The 22,254-nt window shown below is 45.8% G+C and overlaps 1 protein-coding gene across 5 annotated transcripts in view; it reads left to right on the forward strand.

The window, feature by feature from the left end:
- Positions 1-22,254, forward strand: part of LOC143508313 (trinucleotide repeat-containing gene 6A protein-like) — a 32,943-nt gene that overhangs the window by 3,166 nt on the left and 7,523 nt on the right. For 3 of the 5 annotated variants that reach the window (XR_013129317.1, XM_076996742.1, XM_076996743.1), the window contains exons 3-15: positions 2,832-2,919; positions 9,415-9,717; positions 9,980-10,027; positions 13,232-15,835; positions 16,716-16,925; positions 18,219-18,388; positions 19,982-20,059; positions 20,142-20,193; positions 20,293-20,420; positions 21,107-21,229; positions 21,519-21,665; positions 21,775-21,846; positions 22,025-22,220. Coding sequence is in view for 4 of the 5 variants with exons in the window: in XM_076996742.1 (XP_076852857.1) it covers positions 9,982-10,027; positions 13,232-15,835; positions 16,716-16,925; positions 18,219-18,388; positions 19,982-20,059; positions 20,142-20,193; positions 20,293-20,420; positions 21,107-21,229; positions 21,519-21,665; positions 21,775-21,846; positions 22,025-22,220 (3,826 nt within the window). In the remaining variant the exon portion in view is untranslated. Of the gene's footprint in view, positions 1-2,831; positions 2,920-4,604; positions 4,774-9,414; positions 9,718-9,979; positions 10,028-13,231; positions 15,836-16,715; positions 16,926-18,218; positions 18,389-19,981; positions 20,060-20,141; positions 20,194-20,292; positions 20,421-21,106; positions 21,230-21,518; positions 21,666-21,774; positions 21,847-22,024; positions 22,221-22,254 lie in introns of those variants that run through there. The other 2 variants (XM_076996744.1, XM_076996746.1) reach the window with 2 other exon arrangements.

Raw genomic sequence — 22,254 nt, forward strand, 5'->3', positions numbered from 1 at the left:
TGAATACTGGAGTAGAATAGAAAGCACCTGCCTTTGAGCCCACGTGAAAGGGAAATGGCAACACACCAAGAATCTTTGTAGTAATAAACCTGTGCTTGCCAGTAACATTAATTAGCTACTAAATGGCTTTTAAATAAGGGATGTTCACACTATGTAGCCCAAGGCAGGTAATATAACCCATATTCTGTGCTGGGATCAGGTCTTGTGTTTATTAGCTAACTGTTAAACCATATCAAAGTAACCCATTATCTGACTTAAATTTTTTTAATATAATTAATCTGGTGTAGCTTCTATAGTTATGAACAATCTCATCTGTAATTGTTTTGCAAAGAAGGTTGTTGTAGCATATATATTTTTATTTGGAAAATATGCCTTGTGCATCCTTTTATTAAAAATATACCTATTGTGCTGGAGTCTATGAATGGCGTTCCAATCTGAGTTCAGGACACGTGGAGTGCTAGCCTACCCAAAGCATCCTACATCTCGCATTCAGTTAGAGTGCTGCAGAGTTCAGTACCGTTATATTTTCAGTCTGCAGTTCTTTGCTGTCCTTAGCCCGAATCTAAGATGGATGAAGTAGATCCACATGTCATGCAACCAATTGTTACACCCCGTTGAGTTTTCCTTCCTTCACGGGGCTTCATGTCGGCTTTCATCAGCAAAAAAAACAAAACTCCTCACATTCACTGCCTTGCCAAAATAATCCAGCTGGTTTATGAGCAGTGTCCTGAAGCTCTGGACTCTAAAGAAACATGGCCTTTCACTGAAGGTAGAGGTACAAGGAAATGGCTGAACATAATATGAAAGAATTATTACTGTTATTGCTCATATTGCCTAAAAAACATCCTTGAAAACCTTTGAATTCTACACTTGGTTATCATATACTTTTAACATGGTGCTTAATCATGGGTAGTCAAGGAAGACGTCTACATAGATATGAACATTGTCGCTCCAAAGCTGTTACCGCCCCCTCCCGTTTACACACACCACAGACTCCAGTGTGTCCCAGAGGAAGGCTGCGTGGTGCGAGCAGTGGAACGCAGTGCCGCAGTTGTTTCATGAGGAGTGTGTAGCTCTCGCGCACAGTCTGGCATCCTCGTACCCGACCTGCTGCTGGTCACACCGAGGAAGGATCTGAAAATCATGTTACTCTTTAAACACCAAAGTTATGTAGTTCCGAACTGTGGTTTGGCTGCTGGCTGGGTCACGTGTGTTGGATGGGGTGCTATGCGTGTGGGTACTCTGTTTCCATAGCCACCTCTCCGCTGCTCTGTGGTTTCTGCATCAGCTCCACTCCACCGCTCTGTGGTTCGAGCATCTGCCTCCCTCTGCACCGCTCTGTGTGCAGCGTCTGAACCTCCATTATTAAAACCCTTGTATGGTTTAGGTGCAGCTAAAGGGTTTCTTTTAAACAACTGTAGCCTAAAGAAAAAAACCGAATGTGCAGTATGCAAGCATTTCAGTACGGCATAATGAAAAGTCGATGCTGATTTATATTGATCAGGCTTAGTGAGAGATCTAGCTAAATATTTCCAATAAATACAAAAATTCACCCGAGCCTTTATTATAAAGAACATGTAAACGTCGGCTGTAGCGGCTTCTTGCGTTATTTCTGGTACGGCTGTAACCCTCTGTGGATGAAATCCAAGTAAAAGAGGGCACAAATGACCTCAATAAAGACAAATATATGTGGACACTTTAGACACAATCTCAAGAAAAGTTGCCTTTTGTGTGACGGCCCCCAGCTTGGGAAGGCAAGCACTAATGTGTTCTTCCCCTGGTCTATAAGTCAGCTCGACGCATTTGCTCTAACTGGGACTGGATGTCTGTGATGGACCAGCTTTGCTTTCATATGCACACAGATGTAAACAAAGCCTCAAGACCCTGGCACATTCACTGGGCTTGTGAGAGCGCTTGTGTGTCTTTAAACATTTCAAACTAGGCAGAGAACTGGGGTTACGGGGGTAGAACGTTTAAATCGAAGAGTTTGTGCACACCCCCCCCATTGTATACCAATCCCTTATAGCCAGTCTTTTCATCACTTTAAAATTGAATGGCAAATTGAATTGAATCGACAATTTTGTTTAATCATTTCTCAGTCAAAATGCTCAGGTAGATATTAAATTCAGTGTTCACATCCTCTGTGTGCCAGTAGAGACAAATTTGTATAGTCATATGAAAAGGCTTAGCAGCCTTTTCTGTCAAAATGCAAATGTATGCAGAGCATCAGTGGCAGCTGATTATTGGTCAGTTTTAGTTTAGAGGTCAGCACCTGTCATTTTCTCATCGATATTTCTGAGGTGTTTATGTCTCCTCAGCGCTGAAGTTTCCAGTCGGGAGTCTACAGTATTCACTAACTAACCTTTACTTAACGTCTTAAACGGTTCCAACTCTGGCTTTAGTTTAAGCAGTTGAAGAGCTGCCAGCACAACTGTGTTCACTCCCGGTGAGACATTCCCTATCTGATCTGTGTTGGAGGTGACCTCATAAATTTTGTCCCACGGCTGTCACATCTTTAAAGATCAAAAAGTATAGTCTTCATATCTTGCTGTCCTGCGCGGAGACACCGATGGTAGTCCCAGATGATGAAGGGTAGAAAGTGGCTGTTTAAGTGCTGCACGGGCTGTCCACACTAACCTCATTTCCCAGTGTAATCCTTTAAGGAGATTAGCTCAAGATTTCTCTCCCTTCACACCTCTGTTATTGTTTTATTTTACGGCGCTAAAAACAAACTCGCTGCTAATGAAACTGGCCTTTTTTTTTTTTTTTTTTGACTTGGAAGCCATTTTGTGAAGCCTGTGTCTTAACTACATTTTTTTTAATATTTCCAGGGAAATCGCAAGAGGCTAATGGGTATTTGATGGCAGGAGAAACCGTCTACAGCTGAAGGACGATAAGGAAGAGGAGGCTGGAGTAAAGGTGTGTGTGTGTGTGTGTGTGTGTGTGTGTGTCCTCTCCCATGCTGTACACAGACATGCACTGTTGTTGTGTGAAGCACAAGTGTTGAGGGACGCAAGGGTTAAAAGGCCATTACTGTCCCATCACCTTGGACACCAGTCACACGCGAGCAAATGTTGGACTCGATATGTCCTATTTGGAGTGGTGTGGATGGGTTGTAGTAATAATGGTGTTTGCATGTAGCATTTCTGTTTTCTAGACTTATACCTTACTTACTCGTGCTGGACTTGATCCACCTGTCCATCTTTGACCCTCTTTTTTTTTTAAACATATTAATATAGTTTGTCATTGGATTTGAAGGTTATCAGATTTAAAGTCATTCATATCAGTCTATGGCTTGTATGTTATTTATGTTGATATGTAGGTTAAACGCTGTCAGTTCTATTGTCATAGGAGTGATCTTGGATCAGTAGTGACATGGAGACTTAAGGGTAAAGTTTCCAGTGACCGTGACTGCCCCATGTGCCACATGCCCCTCCTGTTTGACCTCGGCTGACATTTAACTTCTCTTGAGTCTCGTACGAGACTGATCTGATGTGTATTACCGAGTACAGAGTTGTCTTTTTCTGCTTTCTGTTCTGTGTGTGCAGTTGTCCACATGTTGAGTAAGTTGCTCTGAGGTTGGGCTCAATATGAGCCTCTTCTGGAAAATGTTTGTTTTGGCATGTTTGGTCCTTCTGGGCTACTCCTTTCCTTTTGAAGAACAAAGAGAAATTCGAACCATTCGTCCTTTACAGCGCTGCCTTTTGTTTTAGGATGACCTCATCATCTGGAAATGAGAAGGATTCTGTAAATGATTAGTTGAGTCTGTGAAATTGTCTGCTAAACATCAGCTTGTTGACCGAATCGCTTGGCTGTTGCTAAGCGATTGGTGATGTCGATACAGGAGCTCGAGGGACAGGGGAGACTCTGAGCTCAGAGCTGGAACGGAAAAAATGTCAGACTCCTACATCTAACAAAAACTACATTTGTCTTGGCCTGCTGTGGGCATTAATATCTGCAGTCTACAGAACATATGGGACTGCTTTAAGAATGTGAACATGCCAAGACCTGCTTACGTTGAGTGGAGCTCCAGACAAATTGAGGCCCCTGTTGTTGAGTTCTTCAGAAGTCTTTCTCTACAGCTTTATTAACACTTGGCCATTGCCTGCATATCTCCACTTGGACAGAGAATCACTGTGGTAAAGAAATACAGTTTCACACAGACAGGCTGGTTAGAATTTCCCTAGCACGGCCCTATGCCATCTGTGTCAATTTAGGTTAATGTTAAAAAATTGGTATGCAAGAAAATCCTCCATTTTGTGTTTTTTGTGCACGTCTCCCGCGTCCTGTTGTGGCGTTTGCTGCTGTTTGTCCTGTATTGTGTAGCCATGCAGTTGTACTGCAGTCCTGTGGTTTCTTGCGAGTGCGTGTTCCGACATGACTGCTTGACTTCTTTGAGTTCGCCATTCCCCAGTGTGTCTGAACAAGACATTTAGGAGCCGCAGACATCTCATGCATAGCTGTAATATTTGTGCCTTTTGTTTACTCTAACGGATGACGCTAAGCTGTATCCAGTGTTTGCGAGCAGCAGGCTCCGCCTTTTTCCTCCGAAGGCCCCTCCTCCGCCTTAAAGCTGTTGGTGCTCTCTGGGGCGCCTGCTGGAAGCAGTAGCTACTGCTCATGTCGTAAAATGACACCGTGCTCCTCCGTTTTTTTCCTGCGAATTGAGCAGAGCGGGGGACGACAGGGCTGGAAGTGCTCAGAAGGATACAGTACTGGAAAAGGGGGAGTCGTAGGGCAAAGGGACTCGCGCCCGTCCTGCTTTACTTGAAGGTAGACGTGTTTTACTTGGCTAGACTCTGGTTACAGCAACGATAGTGCTGTTTAGCATGGCTTCCGTGCCTCCAGCTTTTCCACCTTAAGAGTTGATGCCTTTGTGAGGGCTTCTTAAACGTCTCCGTCGAATGTTGCTGGTCGCCCGTGAAGAAGCAAAGGGTGCCATTTAAACGAGTGTTTATAAATAGCACTGTGTACTAAGGACTCCCCAGACAGTGGACGTGTTGTTGAAAGGTCAGGATCAGGCAGAGGAATTTGCATGCTTGCTTACCTCGCCCCTCCCCCTTCGCCGGTTTAATATTAAGCTGCAACTTGTGAGGTCATTCTGTATGGGGAAATCCCTGTATCCATGACAAAAACAGCTATGATGCTGGATTTAAAAAAATATTTATTTTGTCACATCAGATGGACCTGAACACGTGACTCCTTGTTTCCAAGCCCGTTGCGACCTTTAGAACATGTATATAACCCTCTGATAATGTTTCCTTAAAAAACAAACAAACAAGGACGTGCATACATACGTCCATCTGAACTATCTCCTTTGGCTCGGTGGGTTTAAGCCATGGGTTGATGTTTTCTCTGCGCGTGAGGCTTGGAATAGCTTGGAAAAATGTTGAGCTATTTGTTTCGTCATTACATGCACTAGAACAGCATTACCACATGACTGCAGTTACATGTCATGTAGTAGCACTGCTGTATGCACCTGCTGTAAGACTTTAAATTTGTTTTCTGTGCCTGTAACTCTAGGCAAAGTCTTATCCAATATCCTTCAGTTAGTTTTTGTAATTCATTGAGTATATGGATAATGTATACAAAATTCTATATTGCTGAAATTAGAATGTTTACATAAGTGTGTGTGTGTGTGTGTGTGTGTGTGTGTGTTTGTCTCTAGTGTACTTGGGTATTTAGTTATTCATGGACAAAAGATAAGCTTTTGCAGCCTCATATGCTCTGCTTAGTGACGGATGTGATCTCTACCAGAATCAAATCAAATCCATCTGCAAGCTGAGGGAGCTAGCTGTCAGTTAGTGTGGTTTTAGTGTGCGTCGCCTCTGTCTGGTCCTCAGACTTACTGAAGAGGTCTTGGAAGACAATCTCATTACCAGAAACTGCAGAACAGATTCTGTTTAAAACACATGGATGTACATTAGCAAAACTAGCTTTCAGAATGCTATCATGGAGTGTGAATGATCAATAAAGTTCCACTTTGAGGCAAAGACAAACTAGGACAAACTATTTGATTTTAACACGGCCCATGACATTTGGATCAAGCTCTTCCCAACTTCGTGGTGAGCCATTACAACCCACTAGGAAAAGTGAAATTTCGGCCAAACGACCAGTTGCTCAATTTTCTTAAAGTGCTGACTACAGCCAGGAAAGCACATCTCGAATAGAGCATATAACCCTTACCTTTAGCTTATTTTTTCTTCAAGTTCTGGCCTCTTTTTGATGAAGTTCTACTGGGAAAGGCGTGATTTCAATTACCTGCAGTAAAACTCGGTTGTATGCATGTTTTTCCTTTTTACCAAGACTTTGAGATACATGCGTGCACCTCAGGAACAGCCGTGTGAACCACTAAAGGTGGCCAGTGATGCTACATTTTGGTAAAAAAATGTACTGCAGCTGAGCCAACAGGCTGCTCACTGAATACTGTCAACAGAGCATCTGACTTTGTTTGCATACATACATGGACATGGCCACAATCGTTATATTCTGTTCTTCTGATGTGGAATATCTAATGCTCAAGGGCAGACTGTTTCACATGCCCAGAGAATGTACATTTGTTGTCATGGCAGTATATTTGTCGCCACAGGCTAATGGTAATCTTATGCTTAGACATGCAGATGATGCCAGTAGTAAACATCAGAATACACACCCTGATTGAACGTTAGTCCTTGCTGCTGACTTCAACCAAAGCAACCTTACATTTTCCCCAAATTCTTCCAATGTCCACGCACAACCGGCGGCATAATACATCTAGGATAAATGTCTGTATTAACGTAAAGGACCTGAGCTCAAAGGGCCATACCCCACCTTGAACGGTCAGCTGGGTCTCGTCCCAGCACACAAAGCCATTGCTCAGCTGACCATGACGTGAAGTTTAGCCTGAGGACTTGCAGGACTGTGCTGAACATACAGAATGGAATACCTTTGCCCTTGAAACGGGCCAAGAGGTATACACTTCAGACATTACTACATGGACAGTGTCACTGTTGGCAAAAGGATGTGTAGGCAAATGAGAAACCATGGACAACGGTGAAGTCAAATGGCTGCTCGAGGCAAGAGACAACCTTTTGAATCAGGAGACACCACAATGTCCAGTGTCACCAGAGCAAACTTTAACATGGGTATCTGGTGTGCAGAACTACAAAAACTACAAACGGCATAGAAAAGGACTTTCCAACAGTAACTCCCAACTCACTAGGTGTGAAGTGTGCCCAGTGATATTAGCAGTGCCCAGGTCCACCAGACCTGTGCTGACCATCTAGCAGAGGTGTTCGCACAGTTTCAGCATCTCTGTTCTTATGCACAGTCTGCATGCCTCAAATTCACCAATATGGCCATTCACAAAAAATGTACAACCGACAACTTGGCCCAATGACACTAGGCCTGTCACTCTTGGCCTTGTCATTTAAAATGCTTTTGAATGATGGGTACTCTCCCACATCAAAGAGACCCTCCCAATTGATGTAGTCCAACACCACTTTGTCTACTGAGCAAACCGATTGACTGAGAATATTTGTGGCTATCCATATAGCTTCATCCCTCCTGGAAGGACACATCTGTGCTCTTCATTGACTGCAGCTCAGCATTTAATACCATCATATTGAACAAGCAGATAGACATAATGTACACACCAGGGCTAACTCCCTCCATATACTACTGCACACTGACCATCCTCATTATCCACACGTTGACTGGTGTATGCACACACCCTCACCCTGAGCCCCAGCGCCCCCCAGGCCTTTATACTGGGCCCTTTATATGCTCCTCACACGTGACCACCAGCCCATTCACAGTTCTAACACTCTTCGTGAGTTTGTGGGTGATATGACGGTCAGTGGGATTATAGCAGACAACAACAAAGCTGCATGCATGGGGGACGTTCGGGACCTGATGGTCATAATATATTACACACCCTGGACACTGTGTTGAAGCTCCTCCCATCGGGGGAGGATTATAATCTAGTTATTGTTATTAGTGAGCCTTAAATGCACCATTTGAGTTTAATGCAATTGCAGTTTGTTGTGATTGCACAATAATTTGTGAAAACTTGGTTATGTTTCTCTTCATTTTACATTTTAAAATATTAATTCAATACACATTTTGTGCGTTTTGCTCAATGTCCGGCCTGGACTGTCAAATGCACATGATTTCCAGCTTAGGGTGATGAGGACTACGACGTGAGAGAATTTTGAATCGTCTTTAGAAGATTTCACACTCCGATATATGCTCCTTAATGTACATTATTAATATACAAATGAAGGTATCAGTCCAGACAGTCGAGGTGATTAGTCCACTTGCAAGGGAAAATACCATGAAAAAAGTCAAATATTTAGTAATAGCAAGAGCTCCGAAATATTGACAGGAATGTTAATCTGTGATGCTCGTTAAACTTGTGTGCACAATGCCCAGCTGCTAACAAAATTCTCATGCCCTTTCAGAAAACCTAGCACCTCCCCATCACTCAGCAGTGGGAAAACTGGTTTTAAGGTCATAACCACACGGAGTTCTTCAGAAGTCTTTCTCTAAAGTTTTATTAACACTTGGCCATTGCATGCATATCTCTAAATGAGATAAAAGTACCTTAAATAACCAAGCTTGTTGCCATCTTCAAATTATGTACCCCATTAAAATTCATTTGAGGAGGCTTTATGAACATGTTGATTTGGTCTTTCTTCAGGCTGCGATGGCTGACTGTTTTGATTATACTTGTTAAATATTTCATCCCATCCGGCAGCAACAAAAACTGCAGACTGAATTTTTGCAGACTGAATCCAGATGGTTTCAGAATTTGTGACACAGGTTTTGATATTTTTGTTCCAGGATACTAAATATCGTACGCATGCATAGTGAGGAAAAATACTGCCAAGGAACTTTCAGCACCTCTGTGTTAGCTGGCTGTTGCTGGGCTTTGAATAGAGATGTTAATATATAGAAGTATATTTGTATTTCTGTTAGTGTAATAAGATACTTATTTATGAATAAGTAATGTTTTTATGTAATATTTAATTGCTGTCACTTAGCTAAACCATGTCCTGATGGATCAAATATAAACACGTATCCAAATTCAGCATACACAGTACTATGAGGTATTTTAGGTAGTTCCTTTTTCATTTTAAAATGTTTTGTTAATTTTTTGTTTTTGTTTTGTTAAAATTTAACTCTACTTTTACTTCTAATTATTAAACTAACAATACGTCTGAGGGTTGGTTTTTTTGCTACTCTATGCACCATTGTAAACCATGTTTATAAGTCCGTGGCAGTAAAAGCAATTGACATCTCGCAGGGGTTTGTTTGTTTGTTTGATTGATTGATAAAGAACCAGACTGTCCCCTCCTCTGCTCATAATGAGGCCTTCAGGTCCACAGGCTTTATGTCTAATGCCATGTCTCTTTGTGTCTTTTCCCACTGCAGTGCCAGAACATATTGAGTCCAGTTTCTGCCAGCCTCAGTCTGCCAATCAGAACAGCAGCACATCCATTGTTCCCTTCGCCATCAGCAATGCCAACAGGGCCTGTGCCAGTGGCCAGCCCCAAGCCCTGCCTCGCCACCCTCCTCACTAGTGCCCGCCGCACCTCCCCCAGCTGCTGAAACGTGGCCACTGTTTCACGCTCCTCGCTGTCATACTGGGAACTCAAGTGCAGCTTACAGCCAGCCAGCCAGGGAAGCTAATAGCTGAGGGGCTTGTCCTGATCTGCACCAAAGCCAACCTCTCAGGTACGTCTCCTCGTCCTCCTCCATACGGCCGCCGAACTCCTGCCTCGCCGTTCCACCCGTCAGCCGGTTATCAGCCTTACCATAACACAATGCATTGGATGAATGAGCCTTGTCCAACAGGGTCGAATGTTTCTGATAATTGGTTGCCTGTTGTGGAAACTGAACCGTTTGCCGTTGAAGGTAGAGGGGACGTCTCGCTGATGCTTGTAGCACTTTCTGATGCTTCGTGTCGGTCTCATGATTTTGCTCTTTTGTTTCATAGGCATGGCTCCCATTCGGGACTCGGTCAGCCACTCCCCTAACCAAACAGGTGACCCTTTTTTGTTGTGGTGGTAGATTTTCATTTTATTAGTCACTCACAGTCTGCTTTGTGCTGGTAGTGTTCTGTTTGTGTTGGTGGCACTCTGTGTTGTCATGGCAGTCCTTTTTGTGCATTTATCATCAATTGATCGACATATCGATCATGCCCCAAGAATACCATTCGGACTCCAGTACTGTGAAATGTTTCTAATTCTTGAAGTGTCTCCTTGACTCACATATTCCATCATTGTATAACTGTGCTTGTATAACAGTGTGATTTATGTCTGTGCTGTTGGAGAAAATGAAGCCTTGTGCTCAGTTTGCTTACAGCAGTCAGAAGCCACTGTTGCGTTCATTAGTGTCAGATTTGTCATTATAGTTATAATGCTGCTGAATGGGACAATATAGACCAAAGTGGCAGTGTTGCAAACTACTTTTATGTTTGTAATGAAAGCAGACACAACACTGATCTGGAATGCCTAGCACTGGTCCTAATGCTCATAGAGTAATAAATACTCGCTAGTAGGTAGTGCTGGGCAGTATGACCAAAATTCTATATCACGGTATTTTTCGAAATTATATCTGTTTCACGGTATTTGACAGTTTTTTCCCCCCATGCATGGTGTTAACTGCATTGATTATGAAAATAATTACTGCAGTAGAGTGGTTAAGAATACCATATTCCACTGTTAGAAAAATGTCTCCACCTAAGTATTACATGTAATACAGATTTGCATGGCCCCACATGATCAGTTTTCAAATGGTAGCACTAAAGTAGTGAAGGAATCATATAGCATGACAGTTGCGTTAAAAATGCAAAACCTTTTATTTAAAACATTCTTCCGACAGCATCAAAACTGTAGGTTTATACAACTTATGTGAACCAGCTACACGTAATATTAAAAATTACACACCAGTTTGTTAATAACAATTAAGAGGTATTTGGACATAAAGTAGACAGGGCTGTTTGTCAATGGTTGTATTATACTGAAAAGTCCCAAATATCTTACATTTGATTAAATAACATAATATTTAAACAAATAAATAATAACAGTGGTCGAATACTGGGGAGACGGTACCGTCTCTTTTAATGTGATAAAAAGCGAATTATTTCAAATAATTTTGACCATATGTGTATTTGTATAAATATGTAACTTAATTAAGCTGAAAGTGCTGGAAATATTGAAAATGGACTTTGAAAGTATCATACAAGTGCTTGAATTCCACCTTGTAAAGGTGTATGAACCCTGCAAACATAACTTGGCGCAAAACACAGAGCTGCAGAGCGGAACGCACGAAGCTGCAAAAATCGAGAGGTGCACGAGCTCGCAACGCGGAGCCACCGCGATTGCGTCATTTTTTACTGCGCGGACCCTCGCGCCAGTCACGACGCGTCAATTATAAGCAGCTTTATGGGTGGTGCAGCAGATTTATCTTGTTACCACCAGTCGCGACAATTTTTGCTCGACAGCATTTGCAGTAAGTGACTGGTCCACGTCCGACCTTTAAAACCCGATGTACTTCCTGGCAACAGACACGGCTCCGTTCTTTGGCAAAAGTTCCTTTTGGGGCATCAGCTTTTACTTTAATGTTTGGAATAATTTGTGGTTCAGAACGTCCCTCGTTTTCAGCAAGCTAGATTTGCGCTCTATTGCATGTGTGCTTAGCGTCGTAGCAATAAAAAGCTTTCATTGAGATACAATTAACGACTGTGCTGCATTCCGGACATGTGAAGGCTATTTAAACCGGTGTGGCCGGTTTATGAAAAATTCGTATGATAACAAAAATAAACGCCGGTTTTCGGTGCGAACCGGTATACCGCCCAGCACTACTAGTAGGTTTAGTATTACAGTCTTTGCAGTGTAAGCATTTCAAAGGCCTATTTTAGAAGAGTAAGACATGATATTCTGCCCTGGTGTACTTTCTTTTTTGTTTGTTTGTTTTTAGGCATCTCCTGTTAGTGAAGCAGTACTAAGTACATCAAATTGATTTTATTCCTTAGTTTGTATGGCCCCTTGAGCTTTGTTGCATATAGTTTTCTGTATGCTGTGGCTTGACTGCAGCTTGCTTTGTCATACCTCACTACATCATCTTTGTGGCAGCCTACTGTTGAAGAGCCCATGATAAATGAGTGCTACCATCCTTCCATCTGCCTGTCTGCTGTCTAGCCAAGACGCAGATCACATCAGAACATGTCAGCAGCTGTTAAGATCACCTCTTCACTGCTCTGCCCCACTACATATGCATATGTGAACCTGTAGGCATAAGCCTGCTTGAAGCATACCTCTTGAGGTTAATGACTCACTGCTGTGCTGCCTCTGATTAATATTTAAACCTGAGCATTATCTGTGTATTCTCAAACAGTTTGTCACCTTCCAGTGTAACTTCCATTCTGTCGCCATCAAGAAACTTTCTGATTAAGGCCTCAGTCGAGCTGTCTGGCTTTCTGTATTTGTTGCTAACACAGCTTGGGAGAGAGACCTCAGACTTGGCAAGAGTACAGCTCTTGAGGGAGTTTGGCAGCCATCTTTGAGCATTGGAAGGCAAGCACAAACCAGCAGAAATGATTGAGAATAACTTGGAGCGAGGAAATAAGTGGAAGGCCGGAGATTTACTTATTTATTTACTTTAACCAAGAATAGTGGTGTGAGGGGACACCGCTGGGTTCAGAGAGGGTCTGATCTACGCACACGCCCTCGAGCTCGCCGTGTCCTTTCTCACTGATCCACTGGCATGCTGCAGGGACATGCTGCTGCTGCTACAAAATGGAGGCAGCTGTGACTGTGTTTCAGCCAGACGCGGACTAGACGCGCTCGCTGGGACGCACACCACGGCCTCCTGTGGCACCAGTGACTGTTAATCCACAAAACCAGCTTAACTATTAGACTTTTTCTTGGGTCATTTGAAACGGGACTCTGTCAAACCTTTCCTCATGGGTCATGCTATTCATATTTTGTGTCTCCTTTTCTTTTTACAAGAATATCTAAATATTTTGAAATATTTGGAAAAAATATGCATATGGACTATAGTACAAATTCCTCTTTTTTTGTAATTACATTTTTATTCAGATGCAATTCAGCATTATTTGCAATATTAGAACATTTTTAATTATTTATTATTATTAAATAAAGGGAGGGGGGATAAGAGGTAAAAATGCTGAGCTATCTAGTTTGTTTTTGCAAGTAGATTATACTTGGTGTCATTGTGTTTGCAGGTTTGGATCACGCTGGTCTGGACCCTCAGTATGAGAGTTCACCCTGGAGCTCTGGCTCTCCTTGCACTGACTCGAACAGCAACTGGGGCAAAGTCATCGTAGACGGCTGTGATAAGGGATCCTGGCCCTCCATCTCTGGTAGCGACCCAGAGTTAGCCTCAGAATGTATGGACGCTGACTCTGCCTCCAGCTCTGGGTCTGAGAAAAACCTCACCATGATGGCGTCTGGGATCGCCGGTGGTGACAGCAGTGGCAGTAGACAAGGCAACGGTCAAGGTTCTCATTTTATGGTTGCGAATGGCAGCAATAATGTGGCTAATGGGAGTGTTAAGGGTCCTTGGGGTGTATCCAATGGCTCGATGCTAAGCACATGTCAGATCTCCGGGGATAACCCTGGCGGCAAGCCGGCAGAAGGTAGTCATGGAAAAATAAATGCATGGGGTAACCAAGGTCCCTCAATCAATGGAGGAATAAATTCAAGCACTTTGAACCCAAATGCCAACCATGGTGCCTGGCCCGTTCTACAGAACAGTGGGCCCAACCCCCATGGGTCTGTGGGCAGTGGGAATGGGGGCACCAACACTCAAAGAAGCACCGTAGGTCAAACACCCAGCATGCCGAGTGTTAACCCTAAGATGTCCTGGGGAAGCCAGCAGGAAAATGTTGCAGAGTCCGAAGCGAATGGTACAAACAAGGTTCTAAGTGGGCAGCCTCAAAACCTTAACACTGAATTTAATGGACCAAATAACACTACTAACACGATGACCTCTAGTTTACCAAACTCTACAGGTTCAGTGCAGATGAACGAACCGCCCCCAGGGCACCGAGCCTGGTCTGTGGGCACAGGGAGCTCCCCTCAGCTCCTGACTTCTCCAGTCTCCAACGGCACTTCCGTTTCTCAGCATGGCAACAGCGAGGGAATGAACGGCGGCGGGTCTTATGGTACCGTGTGGGCCGCGGTGCCCGGCACAAATTACTCTGGAGACAAATGTCCTGTCCCGAAAGGCCAAGCTGTGGCCGACACTGTGAATGCAACTCTAATGCAGTCTGGAGCCGTCGGCTCCTCTGTCAGCACTGCTTCTTTCAAGAATAATAATAATAATAATGGGATGGGCAGTCGTGGAGGAGGCTGGGACTCTGGTCCTGCTCCCCCTCAGAGTATGACCTGGGGAGCGGGGAGCGGTGTGGGCCCGGCTGGGGCCCCTCGTCCCTGGGGTAGTGCCTCCTCTTCATCCTCATCCTCCTCATCGTCTTCAAACACTGGCACTAAGGTCCCAAACGGGGAGTGGAGCGCATTGCCCAGTAACAGTCAGCATTCCAACGACGCAACGAACGGGAGCAGGAAGGGAACAAACGGCTGGAAGTCTTTGGAGGACGATGCTCTCGGGATCGGGAGCGCTGGCCAGTCGTCCCAGGGCAGCACGTGGAACAAATCAACGGGCAGCGAAGGGAGCGGGGAGAGTTCAGCTGGTCGTAGCGACAGAGACGGGCAGCGCGGTGGCACCCGCAAGAGGGGCAGCCAGCAGGGTCTGATACAAGCAGCTCTCTCCAGAACAGATATGGACCCACGGGTGCTCTCCAACACTGGATGGGGTCAGGTCCCTGTCCGCCAGAACACTGCCTGGGACATGTCGACCTCCGAGAAGAAAGCAGGAAATGGGTCACAAAGTTGGGGTAATCCTGCTCCCCAGAAGTCCAATTCAGGTGGCTGGAGTGATGGACCCAGCACCAATAGTAGTGATTCTTCTGTGTCTGGATGGAGTGACCAGAAGCCTTCCTCCGGGTGGGGGGATGGCAAGGCCCAATCAGGGCCGAATGGGTGGGAGGATAATTCTGTCGGAATGAACAAGGGCAATCCCTCGTGGGGCAATGTCAAAGATGACAAGTCCTCCACGTGGAATAATGCGCAGAAGACCAAGCAGGGATGGGGCGGCTCCTCTACTACAGAGGGGTGGGGGGGCGAAGGCCCAAGGGGAAACCACTGGGGTGAACCGCAGAAGGCCAGCTCGGGCGGGTGGGACAACGACAGTGACCGCTCCGGCTCAGGCTGGAATGAGCCATGCCGTGGGAACACGGGCAACAACATGGGCAATACCTGGGGAGGCAGGGCAGAGGCCAGCACACCTGAACAAGGGGGCCCATCCTCAGGGTGGGGAGAGTCTGCGAAGGCCAACAATCAGAATCAAGGCTGGGGTGAGCCAGTTAAACTAAGCCACTCCAACCAAGCCTGGGCCGACACCATGAAACCCAGCAACCCTTCAGAGTGGGACAAGTCCCAGGACAACAACATGGGTACCTTCAGAGCGGGAAATGGCTCGGGGAGCACAAACAAGCCCTCTGGGTGGCTGGGAGGACCGATGCCTGCCACTCTTAAAGAGGTGGAACCTACCGGCTGGGAAGAGCCCTCCCCGGAGTCCATCAGGCGCAGGATGGATATCGATGACGGAACGGCTGCGTGGGGAGACCCCAGCAAATACAACTACAGTAACGTAAACATGTGGAACAGAAACACCTCGTCAGAGCAGGACGGGCCGTGTCGCCCTCAACAAGCTCCCCCCCCAGCCCCGAGCTCCATAGGGCAGAAGGAGAAAAGCTGCAGCTCAGGTGGGTGGCCTCTCTCATTTTCTCTCTGCCGCCTTTTAGTGCACTCTCAGTGACTCACGGGCTGTATTTATTTACAGCAGTGTAGTCATGCCTTTGGAATTTCTCTGCTCTCCTCCCTTTTGCATGATCTTTGTTGCACTGCTGTATTTGCTTGGACCAAACATAGGTTCTTGTCTGCTTTGAAATGATGGCACACATCAAATTGGTAAAGACCTGCCGAAAAGTGTGTGTATCCGCGTGTGGGAGAAAACGGGTAGCTTTGTAGGCGTGCACTGAAATGCAACCATCTGCCGTGCGGCGCTGGATCAGAGAGGTTGATGAGGTGTTACTGCTACTTTCAGATTTGGCTGTGGATGAGCTGTGCTTGGGGGAAAACAGGATAGAGTTACATCGTAACTGAAGGTGCAGTCATATGCTAGCAACTTGAGCAGCAGAAAACACATGAACGGAGCTATTTCTGTAGGTGGAATTCAGGGCATCTGTTGGACAGTGAAAGTGCAAAAAAAAAAATCCCAGTGGTCAGATGTAAGATGATCGATCGGAGAACTTCAAAGTAAACAAAACTTACATAAGCATGTTTATATGGCCCAGTTAAGGTTTTAATGTTATACCCATGTACGTTCTGCTCTGAGATCATTTAAAAATGCAGGTTGTTTACAGGCACTTTTATCTTTTCAATGCATCGTGCATTTTGGTTAATTTGTAACTTTTTTTTTTACACTTTTAAAAGTGCTTTTACCCATGGTCTATTTAGAAAGCCTTCTCTGACAATTTATTGCAATACAGATAGCTTATCTTAAGTGAAACCGCATGTCATTGGACTCCAACTGCCCGTGCGCTTGCAGTCTTTTCCCGACCCGTCTGCGTTGTGTGTTTGCAGGGTGGAGGGAGCCATATGGCGGGCAACAGAAAATGGAGAGCTCGACGTGGGGCGAGCCTGCTGCTCCACCGGTCACGGTGGATAATGGCACCTCGGCTTGGGGGAAGCCCGTGGACACGGGCCCCAGCTGGGAGGAGGCACGCAGGGAGAGCAATGCTTGCGGCGGCTGGGCTGCCACAAACATGGGCCCGCCGTCCCAACACAAGACTGGTGAGTGACCCTCCCCTGGCAGGCTGCACGAGAGAGAGGCGGCATTCGTTTTTTGGATTCTTATCTAATACACTCTTATCTATGAGTCAGTCCCTCTTTCTTGTGGCTGCTGTTGTGGTGTGTTCAACCGCATGCAACTGCTCACGTAATAAACCGTGTCTAAAAATAGCATGTCCTGTAATAAACTAAAAAAATTATACAAAATGTGAACAAAATTTAGTTGCTCACTATTTAAACATTTAAATGTACATAGTGTGTACTTTAGGTGCTAACATGTTTCCAGTTTTTGTTTGGTTTTTTTTAAGCCATTAGAAGTATGACTTGTAATCTGAACAGTGTTACTGATATTTGACTGTTTGATTGATATTTGACGGTCAGTCAGTGTGTATGAATCAAACTGGTACCCTTGCGTCTTGCAGCCATTTCAAAGTACTTCCTAACTACACTGAACTCGTTTTGCAGACTGGAAATGTGAGACTGTGAAATGGCGGCACCAAGTGTTTAGAAATGGTGCCTGGACGGGATCCAAATGAAGTGATATTGTGGGGAATGCTGTGTGCAGATCCAGTGTTCTCCCCTGCTTCAGACACGGGGCTTAATTCTCTTGTGGTGTTGGCATCCCTGCTTAGAGTAGAGAGTGTAGCTTATATGGGTGAGCTGATGGAGGGACTCTCAAGACAGTGGTTTGCTTTAGGAGGTTTCAGAACAACCAGTCACCTTGATATTGAGAAGCCAGATCACCTTCATAGGTGTTACTACTAAACAGCTGAGTCCTCTCTTGGCTGCCTGTTTTCAAATTGCAATGGCACATTCACCGTGTCATTTGTGTATTAATGGTGGTAAATACCAAAATCTAAACACACACTCGTATTACAGTCTGTGTAGTCATAGAACGTTTAGAGCATCTGGTCAGGAAGCTTGAAACAATAACACTGTTGGATGATGACACGTTTTGCAGCCTTCTGTGTTGTAGATGAACAAATGGCATTGTACCGTCTTGCTTCACACACTTGACAAGCATTTGAATTATCAGTCAAGTCACTAGAAGCTGTTTATGTGGATAATTTATATACTTAAAATTTTGGTGATCAGCAAGTCAGAAGATCTTAATCTGTCTAGTATTCTTGTGTACTCACAATATTGACGCGCTCGGATCTTATGTCCGTTTGAAATGAATCGTTACAGAAGAACAGATTTTTAAAAAGAGCAGGTGTTGGGACGGTTAGGCTTGCTGCACCTTTGCATAGAGTGGTCATGGAGTGGTCAGCCCTCTTCCCCTTTCCCGTCCTGTAGGAGCCAAGCCTATGCAAGACTGGGGAGGAGAAGACATGTCCGTGCCTGGGGCCTCCAACTGGGGGGGGGAGGAGGAGGAGGAGGTGGAGATTGGCATGTGGAACAATAACACGTCACAGGAGATGAACCAGTCCAGCAACTGGTCCTACATGAAGAAGATGCCTCCTAAGGTAAGCGGGCTTGCCCTTATCTTGTAAGTGACCGACTAGATCAAGCAGCAGAGACTGGATCCACCCTACATGCCCAAAAGCGTGTTGACACTCCTGATAGTTAAGGAGTTTCAGGCCTCGTCCCTACCAACCTGCATACATATTTTAAATTTTTTTTTATTTTGCTCCACTCACTGTTTCAGGTTCTTTATCTGAAAAGACCGCTATGAGGAGCTGCATGAAATGAAATTAAAATCCACTTCAGATGCATTTTCCAGTCTTCTCAGGATGTTGTGAATTAGGCCATTGCTAAAATGTATAAAAACAATCAGATGATCTCAACCACACAACAGTTCTTTCTCCATTCACACTGGCAGTAGAATGGGTCTTACAGAAGACCTCCGACCTGAAACACAACACTAGCAGGACAGATATTCCACAAATGGACAGATATGCCTCAGTCTATTGCTCTTACTGAGACATGGAAGCATATAGTTGAAACTCCAGGTTGTGAAGCAGCAGACAAGCAAACACCCGAATGTCCCGAGACATTTTGGACCGTTTCATTGGGGGTAATGGTACATGTATGTAACGGTCCATTGAACACTATGGTTTGGAGGTCACGTTTCAGTACAGGTTTGGTACATCATGGAGTCCACCAGTCCAAACCCAACTGCCCAAGTCTTGGTCCCTTCATTTATCTTGAACAGACAGTGGTGCAAATGAGGTTTTCCTCTGGTGTCTCATAGTCTTCTCTGACCTAGTGGGCACAGCCTGTAGTGTGTTGAGCAGTAAAATGCAACACTGGTCATACATTATCGCATAGATCATATTTTTATGTATGGCTGAAGCCAAGAAGTTAGTCAGCTACCAAAAAAAGAAAAAGCTCCTCTTAATGTTATGAAAATTAAATAGAATAATGATATTTGTTATGTTCCACTTGGACTATATTTCAACATTTAAAGCCCAGTGTATAAAAACTACACCAAACACACACATGTAAAGGATTGACACATGGGGGGTGCACTCACAGGGAACCATGATCTTTGCCCCATAGCAGACCTGAACGAAGCAGATGGCTCTTTTAGCTCCTGTGTCATGTACATTAGCTGCAGTGTGAATGACCTAGATGGCAGTGAGCTGGAGCCTAGCTTAGCGCGGCATGTTGCTCACTGACTAACAGCGTATGGCCTCGGGTTTAAGGTCGAACAACTAAATTATACTTCCAGTTTTGAGCAACGACTGTTTGGGGAGACGTGGTAAGTTTTCGGGTGGATCTCGGGGGGTTCGGGTGGAACCCCCCCTGAACATGAATGGAAACATCAGTTGAGAGCCTGGTCTCCTTGTGACTGAATGGTCACGCGTTTCCAAAAACTTAAAGGGAGCCTTCCCAGAAGAGTGGAGGTTGGTTAGTCACAGGGGGACTATATGGTGGGGGGCCTACATATTAATGTCAGTGGTTTTGCAATGGGGTGTCCAACAAGCTCATATAAATGTCATGATCCACATGCTTTTGTCTTTGTAGTATGTTTTACAAAAGAGTTAAGGACCATTTTGGTGCATTTTGTTCATTTTTTTTAAAGTAATTTTATTTTTCATTTTTCTCCCCCTCAGCTTAATAAAGCTCCCAGCAAGCCAGATGACGTCTGGATGAGCCAGTTTGTGAAGCAGTTCAACAGTATGAATTTCCCTGTAAGCACATGGTCTTAACATGGTCTCTGATTGGCCTCTGCTCAGCCAGAAGCTGCATATTAAACTCATGGTTGTTTTGCAGAGGGACACTTCTGAAGACTCCCTGAAAAGCAATAAGATGGACATGTCTGGAGGTACGATGAGTTTATTAGCGCCTTTTCGTGTCTAGCTGATTATTTCCCTCTGACCACCAGGTGGCGCTGTTCTTTGCTAAGGTGCGCGTCTCTCCACAGGAATGCCGGTCGACAAGCGCATGGATGTGGACAAACACCTGAGCATTGGAGAGTATGGAAAGGCCTCTGCTTCACGCCATCAGATTCACAAGGACCCCCCCATGGACCGCACACCCTACATGGACAAGGTGAGGGCTCGGCTCAGGGGGGCCCCAGTACGCCACACTCCTGCTTTCTCTTCCCTGCTACTTTATTTTGCTACTCCATTTCGCCCCCTGCTGGCGTGGTGAGGCTTCTACACCGTAATGTGCATTCTTTTGATCTCTGAACCAGCTGCTGTTTTAATCCACAGCATACTGCTGTGCTTGCCTGTTTGGACATACACGGCATTCAGCTTTGCCTTCTAAATGTCCCCCATGTTCAAAAGCTAGAACTCTGCTCTTAACAGATTAGTAGAGCGTCTGTCTTTTTCTGTTTTGATCCTTGGCTGGTTTTCAGTAGCTTGCGCTAACTGGGCCTTTCTCTCCTGTGTGGTGCTGGCTGGGTGTCCTCGGGTGACCTTGCCTTTCCCTTTGCTGTTCCCGTTTCCTGCGCTGTCCGCTTGGCCCGCTTCAGTTCTCGCTGCCCGCGTCCGCGTTCGATAGCTCCGTAGCAGAGGAGCCGCAAAACGCCCTCGGCGGCCCTCTGCCAATCACGAGCGTTCCCTCTCCCCCCGGCCCGGGCCTCGGCCCCGCCCCCGCAGCCAACACTGCTGCCGTCGGGCTGGTGAGTGGCCGCACGATGGCCTCCTTCACGCCGGGGTGCTCCTGGGTAGGCTGCTCCGTCCCCGCGGCCCGCCTCGTGGCCCACGTCTCTGCGTGTTTGTGTGTTACAGAACGTGGGCGTGTACGGTGGTGGTGCACAAGGCCGGAGCGCCCAGCAGCCTCCAGCGCCCTCTCTGAACCCGCCTCTGCCCAACCTCCGCAGCCAAGTGCCTCCCCCGCTGCTCCCCTCTCAGGTACGGGGGACCCCGCCCATGTTTCCTCTCACAGATAGCGCCTCCCCTGCTCGTACGTGGCCTTTTGTTATCATCATCTCGCATCAATCGGGTCGAACATTTCTATCCTGGATTTCCATGGGATCTTGACGTGTTAAGCTTATTTAACAGTTATTAGATTTCATTTTCTTCTCTTTAAAAGATTGAAATAAGATTAGTGCCTGTTAATGACCTGGTCGTACCATGTCCAGTAATCGCTCAGAGACGTTTGAGGCCACGATGATGAATGTGCTGCTGGTATTTCCTGCAGGTCCCCTCATCGCTGTTGAAGTATCCTCCCAGTAGTGGCGGTCTCAACCCCCTGTTTGGCCCTCAGCAGGTGGCCATGCTCAACCAGCTCTCCCAGCTCAACCAGCTTAACCAGCTCAACCAGCTCAATCAGCTCAGCCAGCTGCAGGTATGTCAGGAAACCCGACCCGGACACGTGGCCCTGTACTACAGCACTGCTCTGTGGGCGTGTAGACCACCGTGAGGTTAATTCGATACTCTTTTCCCATGGTCCCCAGCGCCTCCTCCTGCAGCAGAAAGCCCAGAATCAGAGAGGCGTTCCCGGTGCTGGCCGTCAGAGCCAGGAGCAGGTAAGACTCTCGCTCTGTGTGCTGATGTGGTCGCGTACCTCCTGGCTTCATGCAGGCAGTGTCCTCTCCCCGTGTGATGTTCACTCTGTGTGTGCTGATGTGGTCGCGTGCCTCCTGGCTTCATGCAGGCAGTGTCCTCTCCCCGTGTGATGTTCACTCTGTGTGTGCTGATGTGCAGCCTCGAGGCTCGTCTCCCATGATCCAGCCTCCTCGACATCTGGACCCCTCCGTCCTGAAGCAGCAGACGTCACCTCAGCCACCGCTGCTGCACCAGCCTGCCCTGAAGTCCTACATGGACAGCTTCATGTCCACCGGTTCATCTGATCTGCAGAAAGAACAAAACACCCTCAACTCTTTCACTAATTTCCCTTTAGGTGGGTTCGTTACCTTGCCGAGGTCAGGCAAACT

Source organism: Brachyhypopomus gauderio, chromosome 2, assembly GCF_052324685.1.
Source record: "Brachyhypopomus gauderio isolate BG-103 chromosome 2, BGAUD_0.2, whole genome shotgun sequence".
NCBI lineage: Eukaryota > Metazoa > Chordata > Actinopteri > Gymnotiformes > Hypopomidae > Brachyhypopomus > Brachyhypopomus gauderio.